This window comes from Vipera ursinii, assembly GCF_947247035.1.
Source record: "Vipera ursinii genome assembly, chromosome: 4".
Classification (NCBI taxonomy): Eukaryota; Metazoa; Chordata; class Lepidosauria; order Squamata; family Viperidae; genus Vipera; species Vipera ursinii.
Window position 1 is genome coordinate 55,751,197 of NC_139514.1, and position 23,912 is coordinate 55,775,108.

General features: G+C 38.2%; 1 protein-coding gene across 1 annotated transcript in view; it reads left to right on the forward strand.

Annotated features, from left to right (window-relative positions):
• Window positions 1-23,912, forward strand: part of UBASH3A (ubiquitin associated and SH3 domain containing A) — a gene marked incomplete at its 5' end in the record, with an annotated part of 32,267 nt that overhangs the window by 2,355 nt on the left and 6,000 nt on the right. Inside the window, 10 exons of the mRNA XM_083361584.1 lie at window positions 5,418-5,471; window positions 9,006-9,192; window positions 10,282-10,480; window positions 12,944-13,113; window positions 14,327-14,535; window positions 15,535-15,652; window positions 16,662-16,770; window positions 17,125-17,247; window positions 17,896-17,988; window positions 19,417-19,561. Coding sequence (XP_083217710.1) covers window positions 5,418-5,471; window positions 9,006-9,192; window positions 10,282-10,480; window positions 12,944-13,113; window positions 14,327-14,535; window positions 15,535-15,652; window positions 16,662-16,770; window positions 17,125-17,247; window positions 17,896-17,988; window positions 19,417-19,561 — 1,407 coding nt within the window. The remainder of the gene's footprint in view (window positions 1-5,417; window positions 5,472-9,005; window positions 9,193-10,281; window positions 10,481-12,943; window positions 13,114-14,326; window positions 14,536-15,534; window positions 15,653-16,661; window positions 16,771-17,124; window positions 17,248-17,895; window positions 17,989-19,416; window positions 19,562-23,912) is intronic.

Here is a 23,912-nt window from a genome sequence, read left to right on the forward strand (position 1 = left end):
AGGTCCCTCTCACAGTCACTGTTTTTAAGCCAGGTCTCACCCAGTCTGTATTTGTACCTTTGATTTTTCCTGCTTAAATGTAAAATTTTGCTTTTCTCCACACTGAAACTCATTTTGTTGGACAGGGCTCATTGTTCAAGTTTGTCAAGATCTTTTTGGATCCTGAGTTTGTCTTCGGGGGTGTTGGCTACTCCTACCAGTTTGGTGTCATCTGCAATTTGATGAGTTCCCCTTCAATTCCCTCATCTAAGTCATTTATGAAGATATTGAAGAGCACTGGGCCTAAGACAGAATCTTGTGTTACCCTATTAATTACTTCTCTCCATGTGGATGTAGTGCCATTGGTTTCAAAGCTGAAAAGCCAGCGCTTGTCCAAGGACATCTCCATGGTCATGTGGCTGGCATGACTAGACGCCAAAGGTGCACGGAATGCTTTTACCTTCCCACGGTAGTGGTCCCTATTTTTCTACTTGCATTTTTACATGCTTTCGAACTGCTAGTTTGGCAGAAGCTGGGATGAGTAACAGGTGCTCACTCTGTTACGCGGCACTCAGGATTCGACCCGCCAAACTGCCAACTTTGTCTCCCAGTTGATATCTGGATAGTTAATGTCACCCATTACTATTGTAGTATGTTTCCTACATACATTTGTTAACTAGTTGGCAAAGAGTTTATCTATTTCTTCTGATTGGTTGGGTGGTCTGTAATATACACCTATGGTAATGTCACTTTTTTCTCTTTTATATTGACCCATATGCATTCTGGAGAGAGTTTATCTTTGATCATGCCCATTTCTGTACATATATAGTTTTTTCTTACATATAATGCAACTCCCTCTCCTCTTTTTGTAGACCTGTTTCTTTTGAACAATTTTTATCCATCCATCATTCCATTCCATTCATGGGTTTCGTCTTACCAGGTTTCTATAATACCAGCTATGTCATACCCTCCCTCATGTACTATTGCTTCTAGTTTGCCCCGTTTGTTCCCCAAGCTTTGAGCATTTGTATATAAACATTTAAGATTTTTATGCCTGTCCATGGGTGTGTTTCCTTTATCTCCTGATTGTTTGAGTTTTTCTTTTTTCTTTTCATCTCTGCCCACCTCATTGTTTGATTTGTTTTCTTGGGATTTATGATTGGTTTGGGGTTCTAGAGATTCTGAACATTTGTCATTCTCCCCCCTCAATTTTAGTTTAAAGACCTCCTGATGAGTTGGGTCAGTCTTTTCCCAAGTACATTTTTCCCTGTTTTTGTGAGGCAAGGCCCATTCCTTGCCAAGAGTCCTTCGCAAAGGAAATGCAGTCCACGATCCAGGAAACCAAAGATTTCTTGACAACACCAACCCTTGAAGGTGGGGAGATAGCTCCAACTTCAGAGAAATGAACTCAGCTGCATAAAAACTTCTAAAGCAGGTTCATTCTGATGTCAAACAAGGGTTAAAAGGGCATATCAAATGATATGTTAAGAATACTGATGGATCCGACTTCCATTCCTGTTTCTCAGCAGAGCAGTTGGAAAATTCGAAATGTCAGATCCTCCGGCTGAAATTTATTTTTGTTGGGGACCCTAAGGGGCCAGAATCCACCCTGAAGGGGTGGAATGAAGGAAGGAAATCCCAGAGACTTAGGAGAGATGGCGGTCTCTCCGAACAGTTCAGGAGAAGCCTCCCAGAAACCATCGGAAGAAAAGGCTGGCTAACATCGTGTCCACTCATAGCTGAAGCAACGGAAGTCATAAGCGATTAAACTAAGCGAAATAATAAACAGCATCCTTGAATCTGGGCAAGAATACTGATTTTTTCTATCCTACCTACTTTCCTGAAGAAGAAAATCCCCAAAATAAGAGATCTCCGAAGAAGGAAAGGGGGAGGGGGACTTCGCTCCCTCCCTTTTAGTTGGGCGGCGACATTTACCCTTTAGAGAAAGAAAACAACTAGAAAGTAATGAAAAATGAGCAATTGCTGACACCTGCTGGTGGATAAGGATTTTTTTCTTTACTTTTTTCCCTTTGAACTTTTAAGCTTTCAGAAAATACACCTGTTTTAAACAAAGATAACACAGCTGAAGCAATGAATACTTTACAAAAGGAAACATGTGATGAGCGACAACAATTTCAAAGGACAATGACTTTAAACTACATAGAAATCTGGAATAAAATAAAATAAAATCAAACTTTGAGAGTATGAATCAACTCATTTTCAACTTAATTTCACTTCAAGAAATTCCTCAGGAAAATACAGTAGAGATGACTGAACCAGATTCTAAAGACAGAGACTCAAAGAAGGAACCTTATAAAATGCTCATTTCAAAAAAGGAAGTATATGATAAGCAGCAAAAATTTCAAAGGACAATGACCTTAAATTACAAGGAAATGCAGAAGAATTTTGAGAGCATGAATCAACTTATTCTCAAGTTAATTTCACTTCAAGAACTCTCTCAGGAAAATATAGTAGAGATGATTAAATATAATTTTGAGGATAGAGACTTGAACATGGAATCATATAAAATAAAAAAATTATGATTTAATTCAATTGGGAAATATTTTAATACGTCTAAACAACTTTGAAGATAAGGAAAAGAATGAGAAAAAATTCCCTTTAGGGAAACAAATGATGATGACACTTCAGGAAAAAGATGGAACATATCAGAAAGAATACTTTAAAAAGAAACATTTGTTTGAATATGGATAAGAAATGGGAAAATTTTGAAATATACTACTCTTAGAGGGAAATTTTTTCTTCTTTTTCTTCCTCCAAATCAATATAATTGTGTTTTGTTTGTTTTTTGTTTTTGTTTTTTCTATTCTTCTGAGTTGAATTGATTTAAACAAAAGCAAATGTTTTAGCTACTTAAATGTGATGATAAGAAAAATATAAAAATGCGTTTTGAACGAGATTTAAAGGATTAGATGATTAGAACTATTGAATGGAATGTTCAAAGTTTAAATAGAGTAAATACATTCTTAGCTATGGTAAAAATGAACGAGAAATTGAGGGAATAAATATATAATAAATTAGGAGAAATACATATTTTCATATGTTATCTTTTGTAGTCTAGTACTTAAATCCACTAATGTCAATGTAGTTGAATGTTGAACTGATTATTTGTAAAAACATTTAGAATTTGGAGGGAGAAATAAGCTACTCTTCTTTCTTTTTTTGTTGTTTCTTTTTCTTTTTCTTTTTTTTTACTTATTGATTGGGAAATATAAAAATATGAGAGGGTATGGAAAAAACAGAATGAAATCCACCAAAGTAAATATAGTTAAGTGTTAAAAAGGGGAAAAATAAGCTGAAATAAACATGGTGACAGGATTTATGATAACGCAACTAAAATGATATATAGGATTATTGAAACTATATATTGAACTGTTGTTAAGCAAATAAAACTGTCTTAATGTAATGTTTTGCAAAGAAAGATATGTTGGGGAAAGGGGAAATCAAATAATTAACATATGGAATATAGATTATAGAAATTAATTGTTAAGGACTGTCTTATAAATGTTACCCAGACAACATTCTGTTTTATAATGATTTATGTTATGTTAAAAAATTCTAATAAAATATTTACAAAAAAAAGAATATTGATGGATCCATTGCATCCTTCTCTCACCCAGTCACACCTACAAATGAGCTGCTAATCTACATCAGCTAAGGAGTGAGTCTAAACTAATAATTGCTTATTTATCCTAAAAAGTAAAAGGTAATGGAATACCTGCAGATTTTAATCCTCTAGTCATTGCCAACTATAGGGGGCAGTCCTCTTCTCTGTTCAAGGCCATTGAGCAGCCATGTCAGAAGACATTTCTGTGGTCATGTGGCCAGCATGATGTCATGGAGCACTGTTATCTTCCCACTGTAGTGGTATCTATTTATCTACTCATACTTGCATGTTTTCGAGCTGCTAGGTTGGCAGGAGCTGGCGCAAGGACGGGAGCTCAACCTGTTGCATGGCGCTTGGGTCTCAAATCTCGGCTGCCAGGTTTCAAGCAGAGAAGCCCAGCATTATAACCAGTGAGCCACCACGCCGCCCTATTTATCATAAAGGCTAGAGCTTTTAATTAATTAATTAATTAATCTATTTATTTATTTATTTTAAAAAAAACTTGCCAGGAAGGAGAAAATCAATCTTTTTTTAAAGAAAAATGCCTAATTTCATGCTACTGCAGAATTTTGGCAGGTACAGGTAAACCCTTGATTTACAACCAAAACTGAGTTCAAAATTTCTGTTACTGAGACAGATGTTAAGTGAATTATGCCCCATTTTACAACCTTTCTTACCACAGTTGTTAAGTGAATCACTACACTTATTAAGTTAGTAACACCACTGTTAAGTGAATCTTAAAAGTGATTAAGACTGTTTCTTACGCATTGACTTTGCTTGTCAGAAGGTTGCAAAAGGTGATCATGTGACCCCAGGGCTCTGCAACTGTCATAAGCAGGGCTTTTTTTCTCATAGAACGCTCAGAATGGAGTTCCGGCACCTTTTTTGGATGGAACCTTGTAGGGTAGGCAAGGCGGATTGTATGACTTGTGTGAGTTCCGGCACCTTTTTCTTTTACAAAAAAAGCACTGGTCAAGCATCTGAATTCTGATCATGTGACCATGGAGATGCTGCAACAGTTGTTTGTTTTTTCAGTGCTGTTGCAACTTTGAAGGGTCACTAAATGAATAAGTCAACGACTACCTGTATTAAGTTTTATCTAAGGCTAAATGTCAGACTTTTGTAAAACCAAAGGTAGGATGGCTTTATTTCTTAATAAGAGGTAATCTAATTCTCCAATTAACAGGGCATAGGTTTCTAAAATCGAAGTATTTTGTAATTCTTGCTTCTCTGTAATTACAAGAAGAAACATTCAGATGGTGGGTACTATCATATGTAAAAAAAACATCTTTAAACCTAGAGGACCTGAACTGGAGAATTACTGCTGATTCATAGATAATTGTCTGCACATTAATTTTGTTATAGCTAACAAGACAGTTTTCATCCTTATACCATTTCAGCTGAAAACCAGAAAAAGCTAATGGCTTACTGAAACGCTTGCAAGTACAAGAATATTTTTAGCACTAGGGCTTGAACTTAGTGATTTTTAAAATATTTTTATACTGCCTTCCTTATTTTTATAAATAATCCAAGCAGTAAGCAATCTTCCTAATCTTCCTCCTTCTATTTTCCCTACAACAATAACCCTATGAGTTGGGCTGAGAGTATGGGATTGGCCCAAGGTCCCCAAGTCAACTTTTATGCCTAACTAGGAAGGGATTAGAACCCTTGATCTCCTGATTTCTAGCCTGGTGCCTTAACTACTAACTGGACCAATAGCTATACATATGGCAAAGCCAAAACCTTAGCCAAACTGTTTAAACATCATCTATCACTTACTTTGCTCAAAATGAATATATTGTTCTTTCCTTAGATTAAAGGCATTGGCAGCTACTGGACAAAAGACAGCAGAAGCAGCAATGCAATGGTAAGTTTTGATGTGGTTTTAATTACTGAATGGGAATTGTCCAGAATTTGATATAAAATGGATAAGTATTTAAATGTTTTAAATAAAGTAGTATGGCATGTTGCTGCTCAGAAATTAATGTTAAATGTTTTTTTCTCTTATTCAATAACTCTACTGTGAAGAACCCTGATTTTCATTTATGTTATCTAGATCAGTGTTTCTCAATTTTGGTCACTTAGATCTGTGGACTTCAACTCCCAGAATTCCATAGCCAGTATTACATAGCTGGCTAGGGAATTCTGGGACTTGAAGTCTACAAGTCTTAAGTGATCAAGGTTGAGAAACACTGATCTAGGGAATAGAGCTGCACACACTTCAAAAATGATTTGGAAGAAGTGCTTTGGATATGGATATTTATTAAAGTTGCCTCAGAGAAATAAAGCTAATAGAGGTTATCAGTGTGTGTTAGTGTCATGATTATATGCAAGAGATACAGTATTTTCTCAACACCAGGCCTACCTATCTTGAAGCCTATCTAATCAAGGTGTGAAATCCCCTAACAATCTCTTTACTCTGTTGGTCCTTGAGAGTTGTCTTCTGATCCTTGGCCCAAGCTTGAGGCAGTCTTCAGTCATTCTTAGTTGTTCCTATATTGTTTCCTCTCCAAAACTGACAGCAACCACTAACAATTTCATAATGACATGTTTCACTGCCCATGCTGTTGGGATGGCTCAGTTGAGCGATCCAAAAGGGGTGGATTGACTCAGTCTCTATTGGCCACTTCAAGGTGGTGTGGACATAATTTTTCTTTCCACTTCCTTGGCAATCTTCTCTGCTGTCATTTTTCTTCTCCCCATTAAAAAAAGGTGGGGAAGTACATGGATTTTAAAGAACAGTACTTACTTGAAAATAGAAAAAGTGTAACCCTTTCAAAAGAAGCCAACCTGACATATCTAATATGATATTTCAAAACTGCAGTTTTTTGCAAGTCACTTTCTATGGTTTTGAATGGATGTTCTTTCAAAATCTGGCATTTTGGCAATCCTTCCAGTAGCTGTTTGGTGGGCTTCCTAAATTAAGATGTAATTTCATCTCCCCCAGCTTTGCTCTGCAGGATAAAGCAGGAAAGAAGGATCGTGCCACCTGTCTAAATTCATCATCTCCCCAAATCTTCTCCTGTCCCACTCCTGCATTATCATTGGGATTGGTGACTGTGTCCCATTAGCTTGGAGTCTCTCAAAAATAATGGAGAGCAGCCCCACCAGAATGTTAAACAAAAGGCAGCACACACCCAAAATCAGGACGCGGCCATTCAGAACAGACACAAAAGAAATGGGATAGGAATCTGCAAAGGAAAAAGCAAACATTATGCTAGCACTATTTTCTAGTGACTCATGGATGGGTGGACAACAATTTAACTTGGCAGTGGGGAAAGATTGCTTTGTCATCAAAACTACCAGAAACTGACATGATCAGAGTCTTTAAAAATGTGATTATTAAATGTGTAAAAGTTGTAACATTTACAGTTCTGGGAACAAATATTTATTTATTATTTATTTCATAATATTTATATGGCTGCTCAACTAGCAGACAAATGACTCTAGGTAGCATACAACCAAAATATGCTTACTTAAGAAAATTTATCCCAAAGATTTCATTGCAGGCTTAGCTGTTGCTAAACCACAACTCAGCATTTCTTATGTTTCGGGCAAGGCTTCTAGAGATACTGGGTGGTGCACCTCAGGAGTAACAGATTGTCTACTCCTGACTGAGAACCTTCAGTATAAACCTTAAGGTGCTTTGGACTGCTAAAGCTAAAATTAAACATAAGTATTTAATTTAGGTAGTACTTAAAGGAGCTAATTAACAATATTTTTCTTTTTTTATTATTTCAAAGTTATTATTAATGTCACATGCATTAAAATACTTGAAGAATAATGGAGATGCATATAAACCTTTCTGATCTCTCCTTATGGTAAACATTCTAAAATTATTGTATAACGATATTCAACTGAATGCGGTTTCAAACAGGGGTGCAGATTGTAACTGCATTCGGTTAATACAGACATGTCAAACACAAGGCCCGGGGGCCGGATCCGGCCCGCGAAGTGGTTTCATGCAGCCCGCGAAGCCATCCTGGAAACAGTGAGGGAACGGCCCCCACTGCCTTGGCCCTGGCCCAGAGACCCTCCTTCTGCCAGAGACCCTCAGATCTGTCCCACTCCTCCCCAGGCCCCCATAGGCACCCTTGATGTGAACGATGTAGAGCTGGCCACGCCCATCCAGTAGGCCATATGCACTCTAGCCACTCCCACCCAGTAGGCCACGCCCACCCTGGCCACACCCACCCGGCCCCCTGAGGGCAACCGCAATACTGATGCGGCCCTCAATGAAATTGAGTTTAACACCCCTGGGTTAATAGGAATCTTCTGTTTCTGAACCTTTTTTTTAAGTGAAGAGAGAGGAGGAGTGCTGATGGGTCTTTCTCTCCACCATATTTCATTTTTTTGAGTGCATGAAATAGGCTATTGGTCCCTGTTCATTCCTCTCATTCAGAAAACATTCTTCACAGTTTCAAAGAAAGATATTTAATCTTAAGAAGGATGAACCTAGTGTGGTTTTAAACTAGAATAATTTCAGTGGATTTTTTGTAACAAGAATTGTACCTTTAACATCTCTATTCTGGAGATGTATTTAGTTTTGGTATCATAGTTTGAAGGAACATTGACCAATTGGCACAAGTAAAGACAACTCTTACTAATTCTTACTCGGTAAGAGACCTGGGAACCAAGTCCTATGAGGAAAATGAAGGAGATGGGCATGTCTGCTTTATGAGGAGAAGACTAAGATGTGACAGCAAATATCTAAATGGTTGCCATACAGGAGAGAGTTGGCTTTTGTCTATTGCTCCATAAGGCATGAACAGAACCAATGACATATTTAAATCAGGTACTAGTAGGATTTTCATTACAATAAAAAACACCTTTGAAAAAATACCTTTGGGACGCCATGACCCAGGTAATTAAGAATCTCCATAAATATGATAATAAATTATCTACTAGTGAAAATGTCTTACAAAGTGGTTTGTAAGTGGTTTCAGTGGAGATTATCAGATAATCATCTGTCTGAAAAGCTTTAGCACAACTTTCCCTGAATAAAAAATAGTATTAGATCAGTACTTTTCCCGCTCTACATTTCTATGGGCAATTTCTGACAAACTGAGAGATTAACTAGGCTTTATGCAACATGTCAAGAGCCATACTTTAAATAGGTGGGACCAACTTGTATTCTGAAAGAATTAGCCAGTTTTTAAGGATGGGACTGGGTGCTTTAAAATTCTACAAGGCTTAAAACAGCTTTAAAGTATTCTAAAATGCAAGAGAGAGTTGCCTAATTTTTGGCCTTATCCATTCTGGAGAGCTCTGAAGATCTCAGAAGGGAAGTCAGTAGATCTTATCCAGTCCTAGATCATTCTTCTTTCCATTCTTTATGTTCATATGGTGGCTTAGCTGAAAAATGCTCAAACAACTGATCCATTCTCCTTTTTAATTGTAGGTTGCATTCACATTGCAATGATCCTTCGTTAGAAGATCCCATCCCTCAGGAATATGCTCTCTATTTGTGTCCAGCAGGCCCCTTGAATGACATTCTGATGGAGTTTTGGAGAGAAAGCAGATGCCAATGTGGAAAAAACAAAGCCCATGAAAATTTCCCACACATTACACTTTCTGACTTCTTCACTGTAAGTTATTTTTGTGTGTGAGGTGAACAATGGCTTAAATAACATTCTGGTGTCTCTTAATTGTTGTGAACTCCCTTGCTGTAAAAAGGTAAAGGTTCCCCTGCACATGCATGCTAGTTGTTTCCAACTCTAGGGGCCAGTGCTCATCTCTGTTTCAAAGCTGAAGAGCCAGCACTTGTCCGAGGACGTCTCCGTGGTCATTTGGCCAGCATGACTAGACGCCAAAGGCACACAGAACGCTGTTACCTTCCCACCATAGTGGTTCCTATTTTTCTACTTGCATTTTTACGTGCTTTCGAACTGCTAAGTTGGCAGAAGCTGGGACGAGTAACAGGCGCTCACTCTGTTACGCGGCACTCAGGATTCGACCCGCCAAACTGCCGACCTTCTGATCGACAAGCTCAGCGTCCTAACCCACTGAGCCAGCTAAAGATTAAGCTCAGAGGTAATTTCACTCTGCATCTATGCTAATTGGGGATTTGTGTCACACTTACTATTCTTACACCAATGACGCTTTTCCATAACTGAGCTCCTTAACTTCATTCTCATTTGTGGTACAGGACAAAATACTGTGAAGTTTATTTTGCAGTGTTAGCCCTGGAGATGTTGGGCAGGTGATTTAATAGGCAAGCATTTTTGCCTTCTTAACATTTTCTGCTGAGTGACTTCCCCCAGTCCCTGTGAGACTAAGCACCATTGCCATTATTTCCCTGTGCTTTTTCACCTGAGTGAAGAAGAAAGGCTGCAAGACAAACAGAGAATAGTGGGATGGAATAGATTGGAGTGGACTGCTGACTGGAAACTGGTTTTTGTACAGCCTTGGTGTCCGATTTGTTCATGAGAAGAAGCAAATATTGCCAGCAAGAAAATGGTCAGGAGACTTGTGGGCAACATGAAAAGTTTCTTGGATTTCAGAAGAAAAGCCAGTGGCTGGATGGAAATGACCGATACTTATTTCAATTGTTATTGATCATATCCTTGTCATCTTTATTTTAAAGGTTTTAGTTTTCTACATTGTACTACATTCAAGGGTTAAGAGAGCTCTTTAGTCTGTAACTGTAATGCAAGAGTGTTTTTTTCTTCTCCCAGTGTGAAGACCAAAAAGTTGATGGCTTATATGAAGCTCTAGAAAAAGCCGGTAGCCAATTTTCCAGCAGTTTTCCTGTGATGATTTCCCTATCACTACATTCCTCCAGCACCTACATTGGCTTCTTTCTTAATGATGGCCCTGCAAATGTCATCAAGTCATTTGCTGCTGCTTTTGCTGCAGAGGCTACAGTCTTAGCAGGTAACCACAAGCCAGAAATCACAAGCAGCCTCTCCTATCACAAACCTTTACATTTCCATTCTACACGAAAAGACCCTCTGTGTAGCTTTGTGAGTATTGGAACATGGTCTAATGCTTGCCTGTATGTATTCAGCTTCTAGGAATACAAACCAAGGGAGCTTTTTTTCTCAGGGGCTGGTCATATGATTTCCCTGTGCATCAGTTCAATGCTGCAACACTTGGTGGAATACAAGTCTAGGAATAATACAGTAATACCTGATATAGCCTTGTAGATATATATTGTTATGTTTTCTTTATAGATTGTTTTTTTTTTTTTTTTTTTTTTTTTATTGAAAAGTTTTATAAAATACAATTTTCCCTTAACAACCCCCCTTCCCCCTCCCTCCTCCCCTCCCTACCTCCCCCCTACCTCCCCCCCTCCCCCTCTCCCTCCTCCCTCCCCTACCTCCCCCCCTCTAATTCCCCTCCTCCCCCCTCCCCCCCCCCCGACTTCCCAGAGCAAAATACAAGGTATATATCTAAAAGGCAATCATAAACAATCATATACTAACAATTATAAACTCTAAAATCCATCACTCTCTAGCTTATATAAGGTAAACCAATCCTTAATAATACTAAATATATATAAAAAACTAAAATAAAAGAAAACTAACATTATTCCCATCTATGTTCTTCCACAATTCACTATTACCTAGACATACTCTCATTTACACATCACAAACACCTATCCCTGTTAACCTCTCTAACCAAAATAGGCTATAATAGATAGCTCTTACCCAAATTAACCCACATTAAGCCAAAAAACTTTCTTCCTCTTCCTCTATAGTAAGTTATCCATTAATTCCAAATTAGAAAAAAAATCTGTTACCACACATAGTATCCCAAAACCTTTAAAAACACAACTACCACTTAACTATAAATGTATTGTGGAAGTTCCATAGATTTCTACTGGTCTTATTTTTTAGTCTTTTTTGAACGTTTTAAGGCAGCACGCGTCACCCTCTGTTCTCTAAGATCATCCAAAAGAGTTGCAGCTTGATCTCCTCCTGCACCCTTCTCGTCCATCTGTCCATCTTCATCCTCTTGACATTCTCCTTCTCCAGATCCCTCTGCAGCTTCCAAAAGTGTTGATGGGGTTAGTTTCAAAACATTGTTGTAAAAATCGTGCGCTTGCTTCACATTACTCAAACAGTACCTTTTGCCATCATACATGAAGCTCAACCCATCTGGAATCTCCCATCTGAACCTTATATCTCTTTGCTTAAGCTCTTGCACCAGGAATATAAAATCCTTCCTTCTCTTTAAAATCTTTGGAGGAATTTCTTTTAGAACCAAAACTTGTTGGCCAGCAATCATAACTTTGGTATCATAGGCAGCTTATATAACTTCATCTCTAATTTCCCTTTTTACAAAATAAACCACCACATCTCTAGGCAACTTTCTCTGTTTAGCAATCCACGAATTCACACGAAACACTTTGTCCATACCTTGTTTTAATTCAGATGCTGGATGGTTCAATACCCCCTCAAAAGCCTCAGAAACCAACTGCTTTAAATCTTCCTTAATATTCTCTTTTAGGCCTCTAATTCTCACAGCAAACTGCATCTGGTAAAATTGGGCCAAACTCTGTTCACTGTCCATTTTGTCTTTTAAATCTTCCAATTCCAATACTTTTGCTTCTAATAAAACATTCTTTTGAATTAAGTCTTGCACTTGATCATCCAGCATCTCCACACATTTAGCAACTTTTTGCACAGAGGACAAAATGTCTACCTTCATCTCTCTAAGTTTCTGCTCCATCCTTTCTTCCATTCTCTGCTCCAATTTCTCCAATTTCTCCTCCATCTGTAGAAATTTAACACCTATTGACTCCAAAATTAACTGGGTATGTTTTTCCAAATCCTTCGATGTCAGTACATCAGGAGAATGCAACGCCTGCAGTAATGATTGTTGTTGCACCGGAGAATTTCCAGCACTCCGAAAAGCTCTAGGGGGAGGTTTAGCCGCCATCTTTTACTTACAATTGTGACGCACTTTCACTTTAAGTTTTAAGCAAAGTCCATCAAGCTTGAGAGTAAAACAAAATAATCCTCTTCATCTCTTTATCTTTCCTTCTTGCACTGCTCTGCCTGCTTTTTTCCTTTCATAGTCTCTCCTTCAAGCAGGGATGGTCGCAGACGCCTGGCTCTGCTCCATGAAATCCGGAGCAGAGACGCTGGTCAGCTGGGAGCAGCCCAGGCTACGGGGGAGTTCAAACCTTCAGCCGCCCAAGCTCCAAGCTCAGGCGGCCCCGGGGAACTCTACCCCTACCTGGGGGCTCACCCCCTCCTCTTCTCCCGAGGAGGGGGCTTCAATTTCGCCCGAACAGCTGATCGGCGCTGTTTCGGGCGAAAGAACAACAGCTGAGCCGCGGGCAGCCCGGGAGGGCTGTCTCCGTCGCCGCGGAGCCACCGGAAGTCATAGATTGTTGTGTGAAGCCTTCCAAAAAGCAACTCCACCTCACTTTAGCCCACAAATTTTATCCTCACCATCAAAAGACATTGGAACAACTGGCCAAGTCAATCAACCCTAAGCAAAGTTGCCAATGGGTGGCAGCTCTCTATTCTAGAGATATGCGCTTTGTCCATTATCAGGTAGGTGTATTACCTGGAATCCATCCACTTCAGGCTTGCTCTGTTTCTAAGTTCACCCATTTTTGTAGATTTTTGTAGATTTTTAGAATGGCACTCAAAAATATATATGAATTTTCATACATACTGTACAGTATACTCATATATGTGTGAATATCTGCTCTGAACCTGTTATAAAACCATTCAGAGCAATTTGCTTGAACGCCATTTTCTATTTTTCAGTAATATAGTGATCTTGTACACTTTTTCCCCCAAATCAATATAATTCATGCATAGTTTTGATGAAAATACTGCATCATACAGTACAATTTTGAAAATTTTGAACTTACACTAGAACTGAGTTTTAGTTCGGGAAATGCAAACTTGGTAAGTTTTCACTAAAATGTAAACCAAAGTAATTTTTCCATCGCATTCACATGCCCTGTTTGTTAATTCTCTTAAAATTAAAATCTGTCTGTGGATGCTTGAGCAGTGCTTAAAAGTTTGTAAAACCTTTCAAATTTTCAATATTTCTGCATAAATATGAACTAAAACACAATCTGTTCTCCACACGTTTGAAAAACAGATAAAAACAATCCATTAAATAAAGTCAAAAAATATATACGTTAATTTATTTTTTGAGGAATTCCTTTCTGAATTAAAATTTGAATCTTATACATAAAAATAAATATGATGCAAATGCATAGAGATCTGAAAAGGCTTTGATATAACAATAATAACTATGCATTACTGAGAAACTCTTTTGGCTGTCATTGATGATAATTGTGTTCCACGATAACAAGTCACACAATTAGACCATCACTTTCTTAGCAAGGTATTACATCAAAGTCCAAGAGCAACACTTTATCCACTCTATGTTTTCTCCTACTACTGCTATAATGTAGCTGATTTTCCAGCAATCAAATCCCACCTCCTTCTTGTTAAATAAATTCTATTGAAATCAGTGGTACTGAGTTCTGAAGTTTTTTTGTGTTTTTTTTTAATCCCATTTATATCCCGCCCTTCTCCGAAGACTCAGGGCGGCTTACAATCTAAGGCACAAATCAATGTGCTTAGAATTTTGGAAATATTTTTAATCAAGCGATGGACTTGCTTAGTGATGTAGGAGTATGGTTACAGTTGTATGTCAACAGCACGAATGAATGGAGCAAATAAAATATATGCAAATGTAACTTTTCTTGGATTTGACAAAATATTTTTACTGGCTTCTATTAAGGTTTTGAGGGCCTTATTCCAGTATAAGCCTCAAAATATTGATGAATTGATGCTGAATTCAGGGGATCTTATGTATGTTGATCGGTCACAGCAACATGAAGCATGTGAGGGCTGGACAATTGGTATATCTCACCGAACTGGATGTCGGGGATTTTTTCCTGAAAATTATACAGAAAAAGCCAATGAGTCAGATACCTGGGTCAAACACAGGTTAGTATTAGTTGGTCGAAAATTTATTAATTCATCTTTTAGAGACAGAACCTCACTTGCAGCACCACAAGACAGATAGGTCAACCTGGTGATTAGCTCACAGGCTGAAAACTTCATCATTCTGATTTAAGAGCTGTGTGTGTGTGTGTGTGTGTGTGTGTGTGTGAGAGAGAGAGAGAGAGAGAGAGAGACCTTTACCAGTGCTATCCATTCCTAAATGCAGATCAGCAGAAAAATATGTAACAGCCAAAAGATATACCTCATCCCGCTTCAAGAAATATGAATAACCAGGCCAATGAACCGAATTGGGTCTCAACATTGTATCTGTTATTTTAGCATTGCAGACTCATGAAGTCAAAATGAAAGTAAACATATTGTCATGGCCATTAAATTGAGGGACAATCTTACAACTGTTTCTGTGTCTTTGACAGTTAAGGATGTTCCTTTAATAGTTTTTGCTTAAAATAACTTGGGAGCATTTTTGGTTGTAGATGCTAGAAAGCATCAAAAATTTTATAGACATGCTCTGAAGGGGAAATATACCATTTATTCTGCATAAAATGCAGATTTAATTATATAAAAAATAATACTAAAGAAATGGAGTTCTGCCTTTGAACTTTCTGTCATTTGTCACTAAACAGTTCAGTTTCACTGTCATTAACAGATTGAGCCCATAATTCTCCTCCTTCTTATCCCCTATTGCCAACACCAAGATATGTTGAGATACAATTGCCATTGTCACAGACCATTGACTAAATTGGGTGAGTTTATGAAAATTGTAACTATCTGGAGAGTCTTAGATTTCCTACTTCCCACTTTAATCACAGGAGAGAGTCTTGATGTCTGTATAGGCTCAGATGTCTTGATAAGAATGCTGTGTTCCATTTATGAGGGAAATTACTCTTCTGAGATGTGTTGTGTTACCTTCGGTCCAAAGATATGTGTCATTTCAAATTTTCTCATTGTTTTCTGTTTTGTTCTTTGCTATTTATGTTTCAGAGAATATATTTTCTCTGCAGATGCAGGCCAACTTCCTAAGAACCAAAGCAAAACTTGCTTTAAAACAAAGATTCCAAGTCCAGTGCCAAGGAATGTAGCCAAAATGCTTGCTCATCAGGTAACTGGAATTCAGAGATCTTGATCTGTGGAATATGTGTGAGAATGAAGAGGAAGACAAGTTTAGGTACAAAACATTTAGATACAGGAAACGTTTATCCAGTTTTCAAATCTTGGTTCAGGATTTCTAGATGAAAGAGCAACATTATCAAAATTGCCAAAGGACAAGGACTTCTATTTTCTGAAGTCAATCAACTTTATGAAAAGATTTCATTTCATGTAAATAAATCTATAGCATGTACATAAGTAAATTCTTCCTGCATTTTTTTTTGAGAAAGTATCTTAATTGACTAAGTTTAATCTTTTCCAACCTGGTGCTTTCTCATCATTTCCACATAGCGTAGCATGTTGTTTGAAAATGATGAAAGCGTAATCTAATATATTTGGGGGACAGCATTTTAGAAAAGATAATCTAGATCTACTATTTAACAGTTTAATTACAGTGGACAAATATTTAAATATTCGATAACAATGTAACATAACAAATAAATCTTCAATGTATCCACAGAAGATCTGCAGCAAATGATAATTTTGTCAGAATGACCAACAAATGTTGCAATGCCATGAGGCTTACTTCATCACTTGCTCTCCTTTGTAGCCTGCTGTAGATACCCCTGTGCAGAGGCTACTTATAAGCTTCTCAGATCCAACATTTTTTCTTGAGAGAGAAAGCTATTATTGATAGACTTTACTCAAGTAAATGTTTTTGTTTCATGAAACATGCTACATTATCACAATGTTCTGAGTGTCACAAGTTATAAATATAAAACTGATGGTACAATAAATATAAAACTGATAGTACAATTGAATGCAGTATTCTTCAAACTTGGTAACTTTAAGTTGTGTGAATTTCAACTCCACAAATTCCCCAACCAGCAAAGTTGCAAAGGTTGAAAAAGGCTGATCAAATTTCATCAATCTAGTTGCTACATGAATTCGCTTTTGTTCATCTGAACGAACTGATCTTTCAATAGTTTCAATAAGCAGAATTGTAACATAATTTCTTTCAGTTGTCACCACAAACCACAACCCAGAGAGAGCTATTGGTGATTTGCCATGGAGAAAGAGTAGATCAGGTGTTTGGGAAATCTTGGGTACAACAGTGTTTTGGACCAGATGGTAAGTAAATGTTTAGAGATCTGATAAGGCAGGTGTGGTCTAAAGCTGTGGATTACATTAACAGAAATGAACAACAGAACAATGACTCATCTATTTTGTATTATATTGAAAGAAGATACATGAACTTCCCATCAGCTCCCAAATTTCCTGGGGGTTTAAAATCATTTACATGTAAATTAACAAAACATCCACTCAACAGGAGGTTCTCATCATAGTTTATGTTTGGAGAAAGGATTGGGATTATAATTCTGAAGAAAAACTAATCAGTTGTCTTACATGCCAGAGTAGCATATTAAAATCAACTGGCTAATTAACAAAATTAAATTAAATAAGGTTAATGTCATCTTGTTTCAGGAAAATATTATCGACGAGACCTCAATTTCCCCTCCAGTTTACCAAATCAACCTGATTATATTAAATGTTATAAATATGATCCTCCTTTATCATGCTGTGGCACATTTCAATCTAGACTGACTGGTAAGCTTTTTAGTATATTAATCAGCAGCTGAGGAAAAGAAATGAGGAGTTTCAAAAATCTCAAAAATTATTATTTGACTTTTCTTGATATAACACCCATACACATTTGCTTACACATTTATTTTTTAAACACATACATCATAATTGTAAGCCTCTTTAAACTGGATGCACCTGAAATTAAATGTTAGAGAAAAGTCTTGGTCATAAAAGTCAGTATATTTTGGGGAAAACATATTTTAATTCTATATTTAGCTAGCTGTGGAAGAGTAATGCCTGAACAGCCTTCGGAGCGTCCTTAGAAACAATGGAAAGGAATGATGATTTTATATCATATTCATATTGCATAGATATAAGTATGAATTAATGCTCATCTTTTACATTTTACAACATTTTTAATGAACTACTTATTAAAACCAATGAAGATTCTAATAGCTTCTTTTGATTTTGAAAGGGGTTGTGGGAGGGGAGTGTTTATATATAGGGATAGAATCCACCAAGAGACCACATTAAAACTGTACAGAACTCAATTAAATGTTCCCAGTTTGGTTGTTTGAAACAATTTTAACTGACATGCCTGAAAATGTATTAATTTGCACCCGCCCCTTTTTTGTGTGGAGAAAATTAATATTTTCTCTCTCCTACTAATAGGAGAAGCCTTGCTAGAAAAAGAAGTCATTGTTGGCTGTGTATACTCTTCTCCAGCATTACACTGTATTCAAACTGCTCATCATATATTAGAAGGTAAGGCTTTCCAATACAAGCAGTTGTTGTATTGAGTAGCCCAGGTTTGCTGCTCTACCAATGTTCTGTTCCTGTTATACTACAAGATAACTTCCTTTTCTCCTACCTAGCAAAATTTAAGTACCACCATCCCAGCCATCTCCAAAGGTACATTAATGTTGGGATTCAAAAAGATTGGAATTCAAGGAAATTATTCCCCTGCTTTGGACAAGAAATTGACATTACTCTTTCAGTAATATGGCTGCTAATAAAAGCAGCTTATAAAAGAGCATTGTTGATCCTTTACTTAGACATTCCTTTTCTTAATCATTGTAACTGAAGCTCTGCCTTTAAACTAAGCCTTCTCCTTACCCTTTCCCCATTTTCCTGGGGGTAGAAGTATAACCTTTTTTAAACTAGTCATTTCTAATTTTCTTTGCCCTTCCGAATAAATGAGAATTTTCAAAACCATCTTGCTTTATCTTCAGTTGCTTCGGAGAAAATCTGTTTTGGATCAAGTCTACACCTTTTAAGTAGTCATATTCATCCATGATTTTCTTTCCTCCTTAGATTTTATCTGTTTACTTTGTGTGTTTTTTAATTTGAATTTATAAGCTAAATAAACTGGATATTTATTGAATGAAGGAATGAGATCTGAAGATCGGTCTTGTTCTGTACCAGCCTGCTACCGGCCCTGCAGAGGGCTAATCCACATGAAGCCCCATTTCCATCTGTCCTGTTTGCCATCGTTCACTCCCTAGAGACTAAAATGGACAATGTGAAATTTGAGCGGGCCATGAACAAGGAGTATATATCAGAGGTGGTGACCCTTTGAGAGCTGTATGCAACGAAATTTCATTTTGATGTATGCCGATTGGTGTACATTCAAAGTGACAATAAAGTTATCATTATTACTATTATTATTATTAAAAGGCAGGGACAACCCCTTTTACAAAAAGGCAAGAGGCTGGAACTAAGCCTGCCAAATTTATTAACATAAAACAGCAAACAGAGCAAAGAGAGCAAACACGAACCATGAAACAGGAGCTATTCAGACGGTTGCCTTCAGCAAACCAGCCCTCCCACACATTCCCCTTTTAAACAGTTCAGGGCGTGGCTTCTCTCTGCCTCCTTCCGAGGTGCCCCATTGCCTTCCTCTGTTTACTCCTGATTGACTGCCTCCTGCGTCGGGCGTCCTTGAACAGGGCCAGCTGTGGGTCATCTTCATCCACGCTGTCAGGCTCACACAGCTGGGTCTGCGTCGTGACCAGAGGGGAGGGGCCTGGCTGAGGGCTCTGTGGAGCCTCAATATTATTCTCAGCAAGCTCTCCAACACCCCCCTCCTCCTCCTCTGAATCGTCCGACCCAACTGCCGAACCCACAGGCTGACCCTGAATCACAACAGGTCTTCATTTTATTTTATTTTATTTTTATGTTTTCCAATTACAGGGCTCCGGATAGAACAGAAAGCTAAAATTCGGATAGAACCTGGACTGTTTGAATGGACTGAGTGGGAGACAAGCACAACTGCTCCCTCTTTTATGACAGAAAAAGAACTGAGCGAGCTTGGCTACAGCATAGATCCCACATACAAGTAGGTGCTCCCATTCAGAATATGTTTCTTAAATTATTATTATTATTTATTGGATTTATATACCGCCCTTCTCCCGAAGGATTCGGGGCGGTGTACAGGGCAATTAAAACACAATATACAATATACACTATACAAAGTTAAAATAAATTAAGTTAAATTAGCCCTAATAAGTAAAACACATTCTAAAAGTTTAAAAATTAAAAAAAAAATTAAAATCCTAATCCCTCAGTCCAGGCCGGCAAGCTCAAATAACCAAGTTTTCAGGTTGCGGCGAAAGGAGCAAAGGTCAGGAGCCATCCGGAGCTCAACAGGGAGTTGGTTCCATAGGGCAGGAGCACCCACAGAGAATGCTCTCCCCCTGGGGGCCACCAGTCAGCATTCCCTGACCGACGGCACCCTGAGGAGGCCCTCTCTGTGGGAGATGCAGATTATGTGTCAATGTAATGGGGAGTATTAAATTGGGAAATTACTCACCCAAAGTTCTGGAAGTCTTGTCAGATAAAACTAATCAGGGTGGGGTCTCTTTACTTGTGGTGCGTTGCCCAATTCAAATAGCTAAATATTACATTTAACTTTAAATGCAATCTCCGGAGCACTGTGATGGCCTGCTAAACCTCTGATCAGCTGACACTCATGGCCAGTAACTGGGAGACGCCTTAATGGGTTTTCCTGGATTTTTGCCCTGACCAGTCATAGTTCCAACACTGATTAGAAGCTGAATGCAGTCTAGTTTTGCTGATTATGTGTTTAAGTGCAGAAGCTGATGACCGAATTATCCCTAGTTTCTATGCAACTGAGGATTAGGAGTGAACTGTTAAGAAGACAGTTGGCCTTATATCTTGGTTTTAAGTTTCTTGAAAGCATTGCACTGGTTATAGCTAGAAACAGGTGCCATGAGAAAAACACATTTGATCTGAACTCTTGAAATTGTAGATTCTGAAGCTTATATATGGTGCTCCTATGTGTACCATTCCTATTCTAATAGCCAATGCCATGCCTTCCTCATGAAGCAGCAGTGCCAACAGTTTGTGTAAGCAAGCAATTGCTTTGTGCAAGGGAATGAATGCCGTTATTCATAAATCGAAGTTCAATTTGAAAGTGGCAAGTGCCAATAATTCTCACAGGGGAATACAAGGCTATTACGCTATTTTAGGTAGTCTCTGAGAATTTTAAAAAGAAGCAATTAAGAAGCAACTCTGGGAGTAAAACCAAGAACCACATTGAGCAATACAACAAGGTTTTTTAAGTTAAAAGCCAAACAACTAAATTCTATTTTTATAGCACTTTTAGATAATTAATAACTCATTGTCGTATACGTTGATATGGACATAGCACAGCTAGAAATTATTTGCTTTCTACAACTAATCGTACTGTTTCTTTATTTTCCACAGCAACTTAGTTCTGTGGTTTAGTACAATTTTTTAACATTTGCAAACCCACAAACAGAACAGGAAGCAATGTTAGCCGTTGACTTATTACAGCAAAGTACATTTCAGATTTTGAAATATCTATTATATTGATGTTGAAATTGTGAAAATTGCTTACAGAAGTGAGAGAAGTGGCTTGGGGTTTTGTTGGTTTAAGCATGTACTGCAAAGGGAAAGACAACTTCTGCAATGAATTAGGTTTTAGCAGCATCATTTTGTTTTTATTTTGGCCAAAATCTTATTTAAACAATGATACTACCCGAAATGTTTTCTACAATAATCTTTCTATCTTCTGAAACTATACAGTATAAGGGGTGTAAAACAGGATGTAATTGAAAATGCTGTTATGTTCTCTTGAAATTTGTTGTTAGCATTGAAAATTCAGTGCCAAATTTATAATGACAATTGCATATTTATTTCCAAAGCATTTGCAGATTTTAGTGAATAAATATTTCTCATGATTGCAACCAACTGCAACCAATTATTTCTTTAAAACATCTACATATTAAATCACATAACAATCACATAATCAACCCCTATATATATCTGTAAACATGCATATACAATTTTTAAGAATTACAATAATGTTTGGTAGAGCGAAACTTTATGTTGGTTGTTCACATGCTGATTGTGCTTTTGCTCAATAGCTATTTGACAAGGAAGATCAAGGAAAAGGAATACGTTTTCTTGTTGTTCGTCAGAGGAACATAGAGATAGAGGAAAATGCTTTTGTAACTTTCCTGAAGGCAAGAACTATACATGCTGTAAGGGCTGCCTGATCGTTGCAAGGGAAATAGGTTGAAGAGGATAAAGGCAACAGTGTTTACCTTCTAGCTCAGACATGTCAAACACAAGGCCCGGGGGCCACATCTGACCCACGAAGTGGTTTCATGTGGCCCGCGAAGCCATCCTGGAAACAGTGAGGGAATGGCCCCCACTGCCTTGGCCCTGGCCCAGAGACCCTCCTTCTGCCAGAGACCCTCAGATCTGTCCCACTCCTGCCCAGGCCCCCATAGGCACCCTTGATGCGAACAATGTAGAGCTGGCCACCCCCACCCAGTAGGCCATACGCACTCTAGCCACACCCACCCAGTAGGCCACACCCACCCTGGCCACACCCACCCGGCCCCTTGAGGGCATCCGCAATGCTGATGTGGCCCTCAATGAAATTGAGTTTGACACCCCTGTTCTAGCTTATCAAGGAAGACTGAGAATTTTTGGATTAGATAGGAAGCAGTTCTATAACAGACAACAACACCAATTCAGAAAGATAGAGGAAAGTCAAGTGGAGGGGATGGAGAAATGGAGGAATATGCCAGAAAGAGACACGGCTATCAGGAAGAGCTCTTACACTTTGGAGGTTCAGAATAATTTTAAAGATTTCACTGCTGAGGAAGTTTGTGGATGCATGGATGAAGAGCAGCTGCCATAAAACTCAGGGACTGAGAAATATAAGCTTGCAAAGGAAAGGATTTCTGCCCTCAACCTGAAATAGGGAGTAATGGATGGTAACAATCAGAGACTCCCTACTCAGAAGGACTGAAGTCATAATCTGTTGGCTGGATAATCCATCAAAAGGAACTTGCTGCCTTCCTGGAATAGATATTTGGAGTGTACCAGAAGATTCCCAAAGCTCATCAAATATTCCTTTCTACTGATCCATGTGGAAAGAAAACAATATCCTTGATATTGCAAGGAACTGTGAAGCTCTGGGCAAAAGAGTGACAGGAGATATAGTTGCTTTTTTCACTCCTGATCGAGCAGAAAAGAAAACATCAGAGAATAGAATAGAATAGAATAGAATAGAATAGAATAGAATAGAATAGAATAGAATAGAATAGAATAGAATAGAATAGAATAGAATAGAATAGAATAGAATAGAATAGAATAGAATAGAATCAGAGTTGGAAGGGACCTTGAGGTCTTCTAGTCCAGCCCCACCCCCTCAAGCAGGAGAACCTATACCATCTCAGACAAGTGACTGTCTAGTCTCTTTTTAAAAAATTTCAGTGATGAACTACCCATGATTTCTGGGGGGCAAGCTATTCCACTGGTCAATTGTCCTCACTGTCAGTAAGATTCCCTTTAATTCCAGGTTGCTTCTCTCTTTGGTCAGTTTCCAACCATTGTTTCTTGTCCTGTCCTCTGGTGCTTTGGTGAATAACATGACCCCCTCATCTTTGTGGCAGCCCTTCAAATACTGGAATACTGCTATCATGTTTCCCATATTTCTTCTTTTCTTTAGACTAGCCAAACCCAAGTCCTGCAGTTGTTCTTTGTATGTTTTAGTCTCCAGGCCTTTGATCATTTTAGTTGCTCTTCTCTGAATTTTTTCCAAACTCTCAAGATCTTTTTTGTGATATGGTAACCAAAACTGGCTGCAGTATTCCAAGTGTGGTCTTACTAGGGTTTTATAAAGCAGTACTAATACTTTGCATGATCTTGCTTCTATGCCTCTGTTTATACAACCCAGGATTGTATTAGCTTTTTTGGCTGCTGCTGCACACCTATAGCTCATGGTTAAGTGATCGTCCACTAAGACTCCAAGGTCCCTCTCACAGTTACTGTTTTTAAGCCAGGTCTCGCCCAGTCTGTACCTGTACCTTTGGTTTTTCCTGCCTAAATGTAAAACTTTGCTTTTCTCCTCAGTAAAACTTTCTCCACATTGAAACTCATTTTGATGGATAGGGCCCTTTGTTCAAGTTTGTCAAGATCTTTCTGGATCCTGAGTTTGTCTTCTAGGATGTTGGCTACTCCTGCCAGTTTGGGGTCATCTGCAATTCTGATGACTTCCCCTTCAATTCCCTCATCTAAGTCATTTATGAAGATATTGAAGAGTACTGGGCCTAAGACAGAACCTTGTGGTACCCACTGCTTACTTCTCTCCATGTGGATGTAGTGCCATTGAGGACTACTCATTGAAC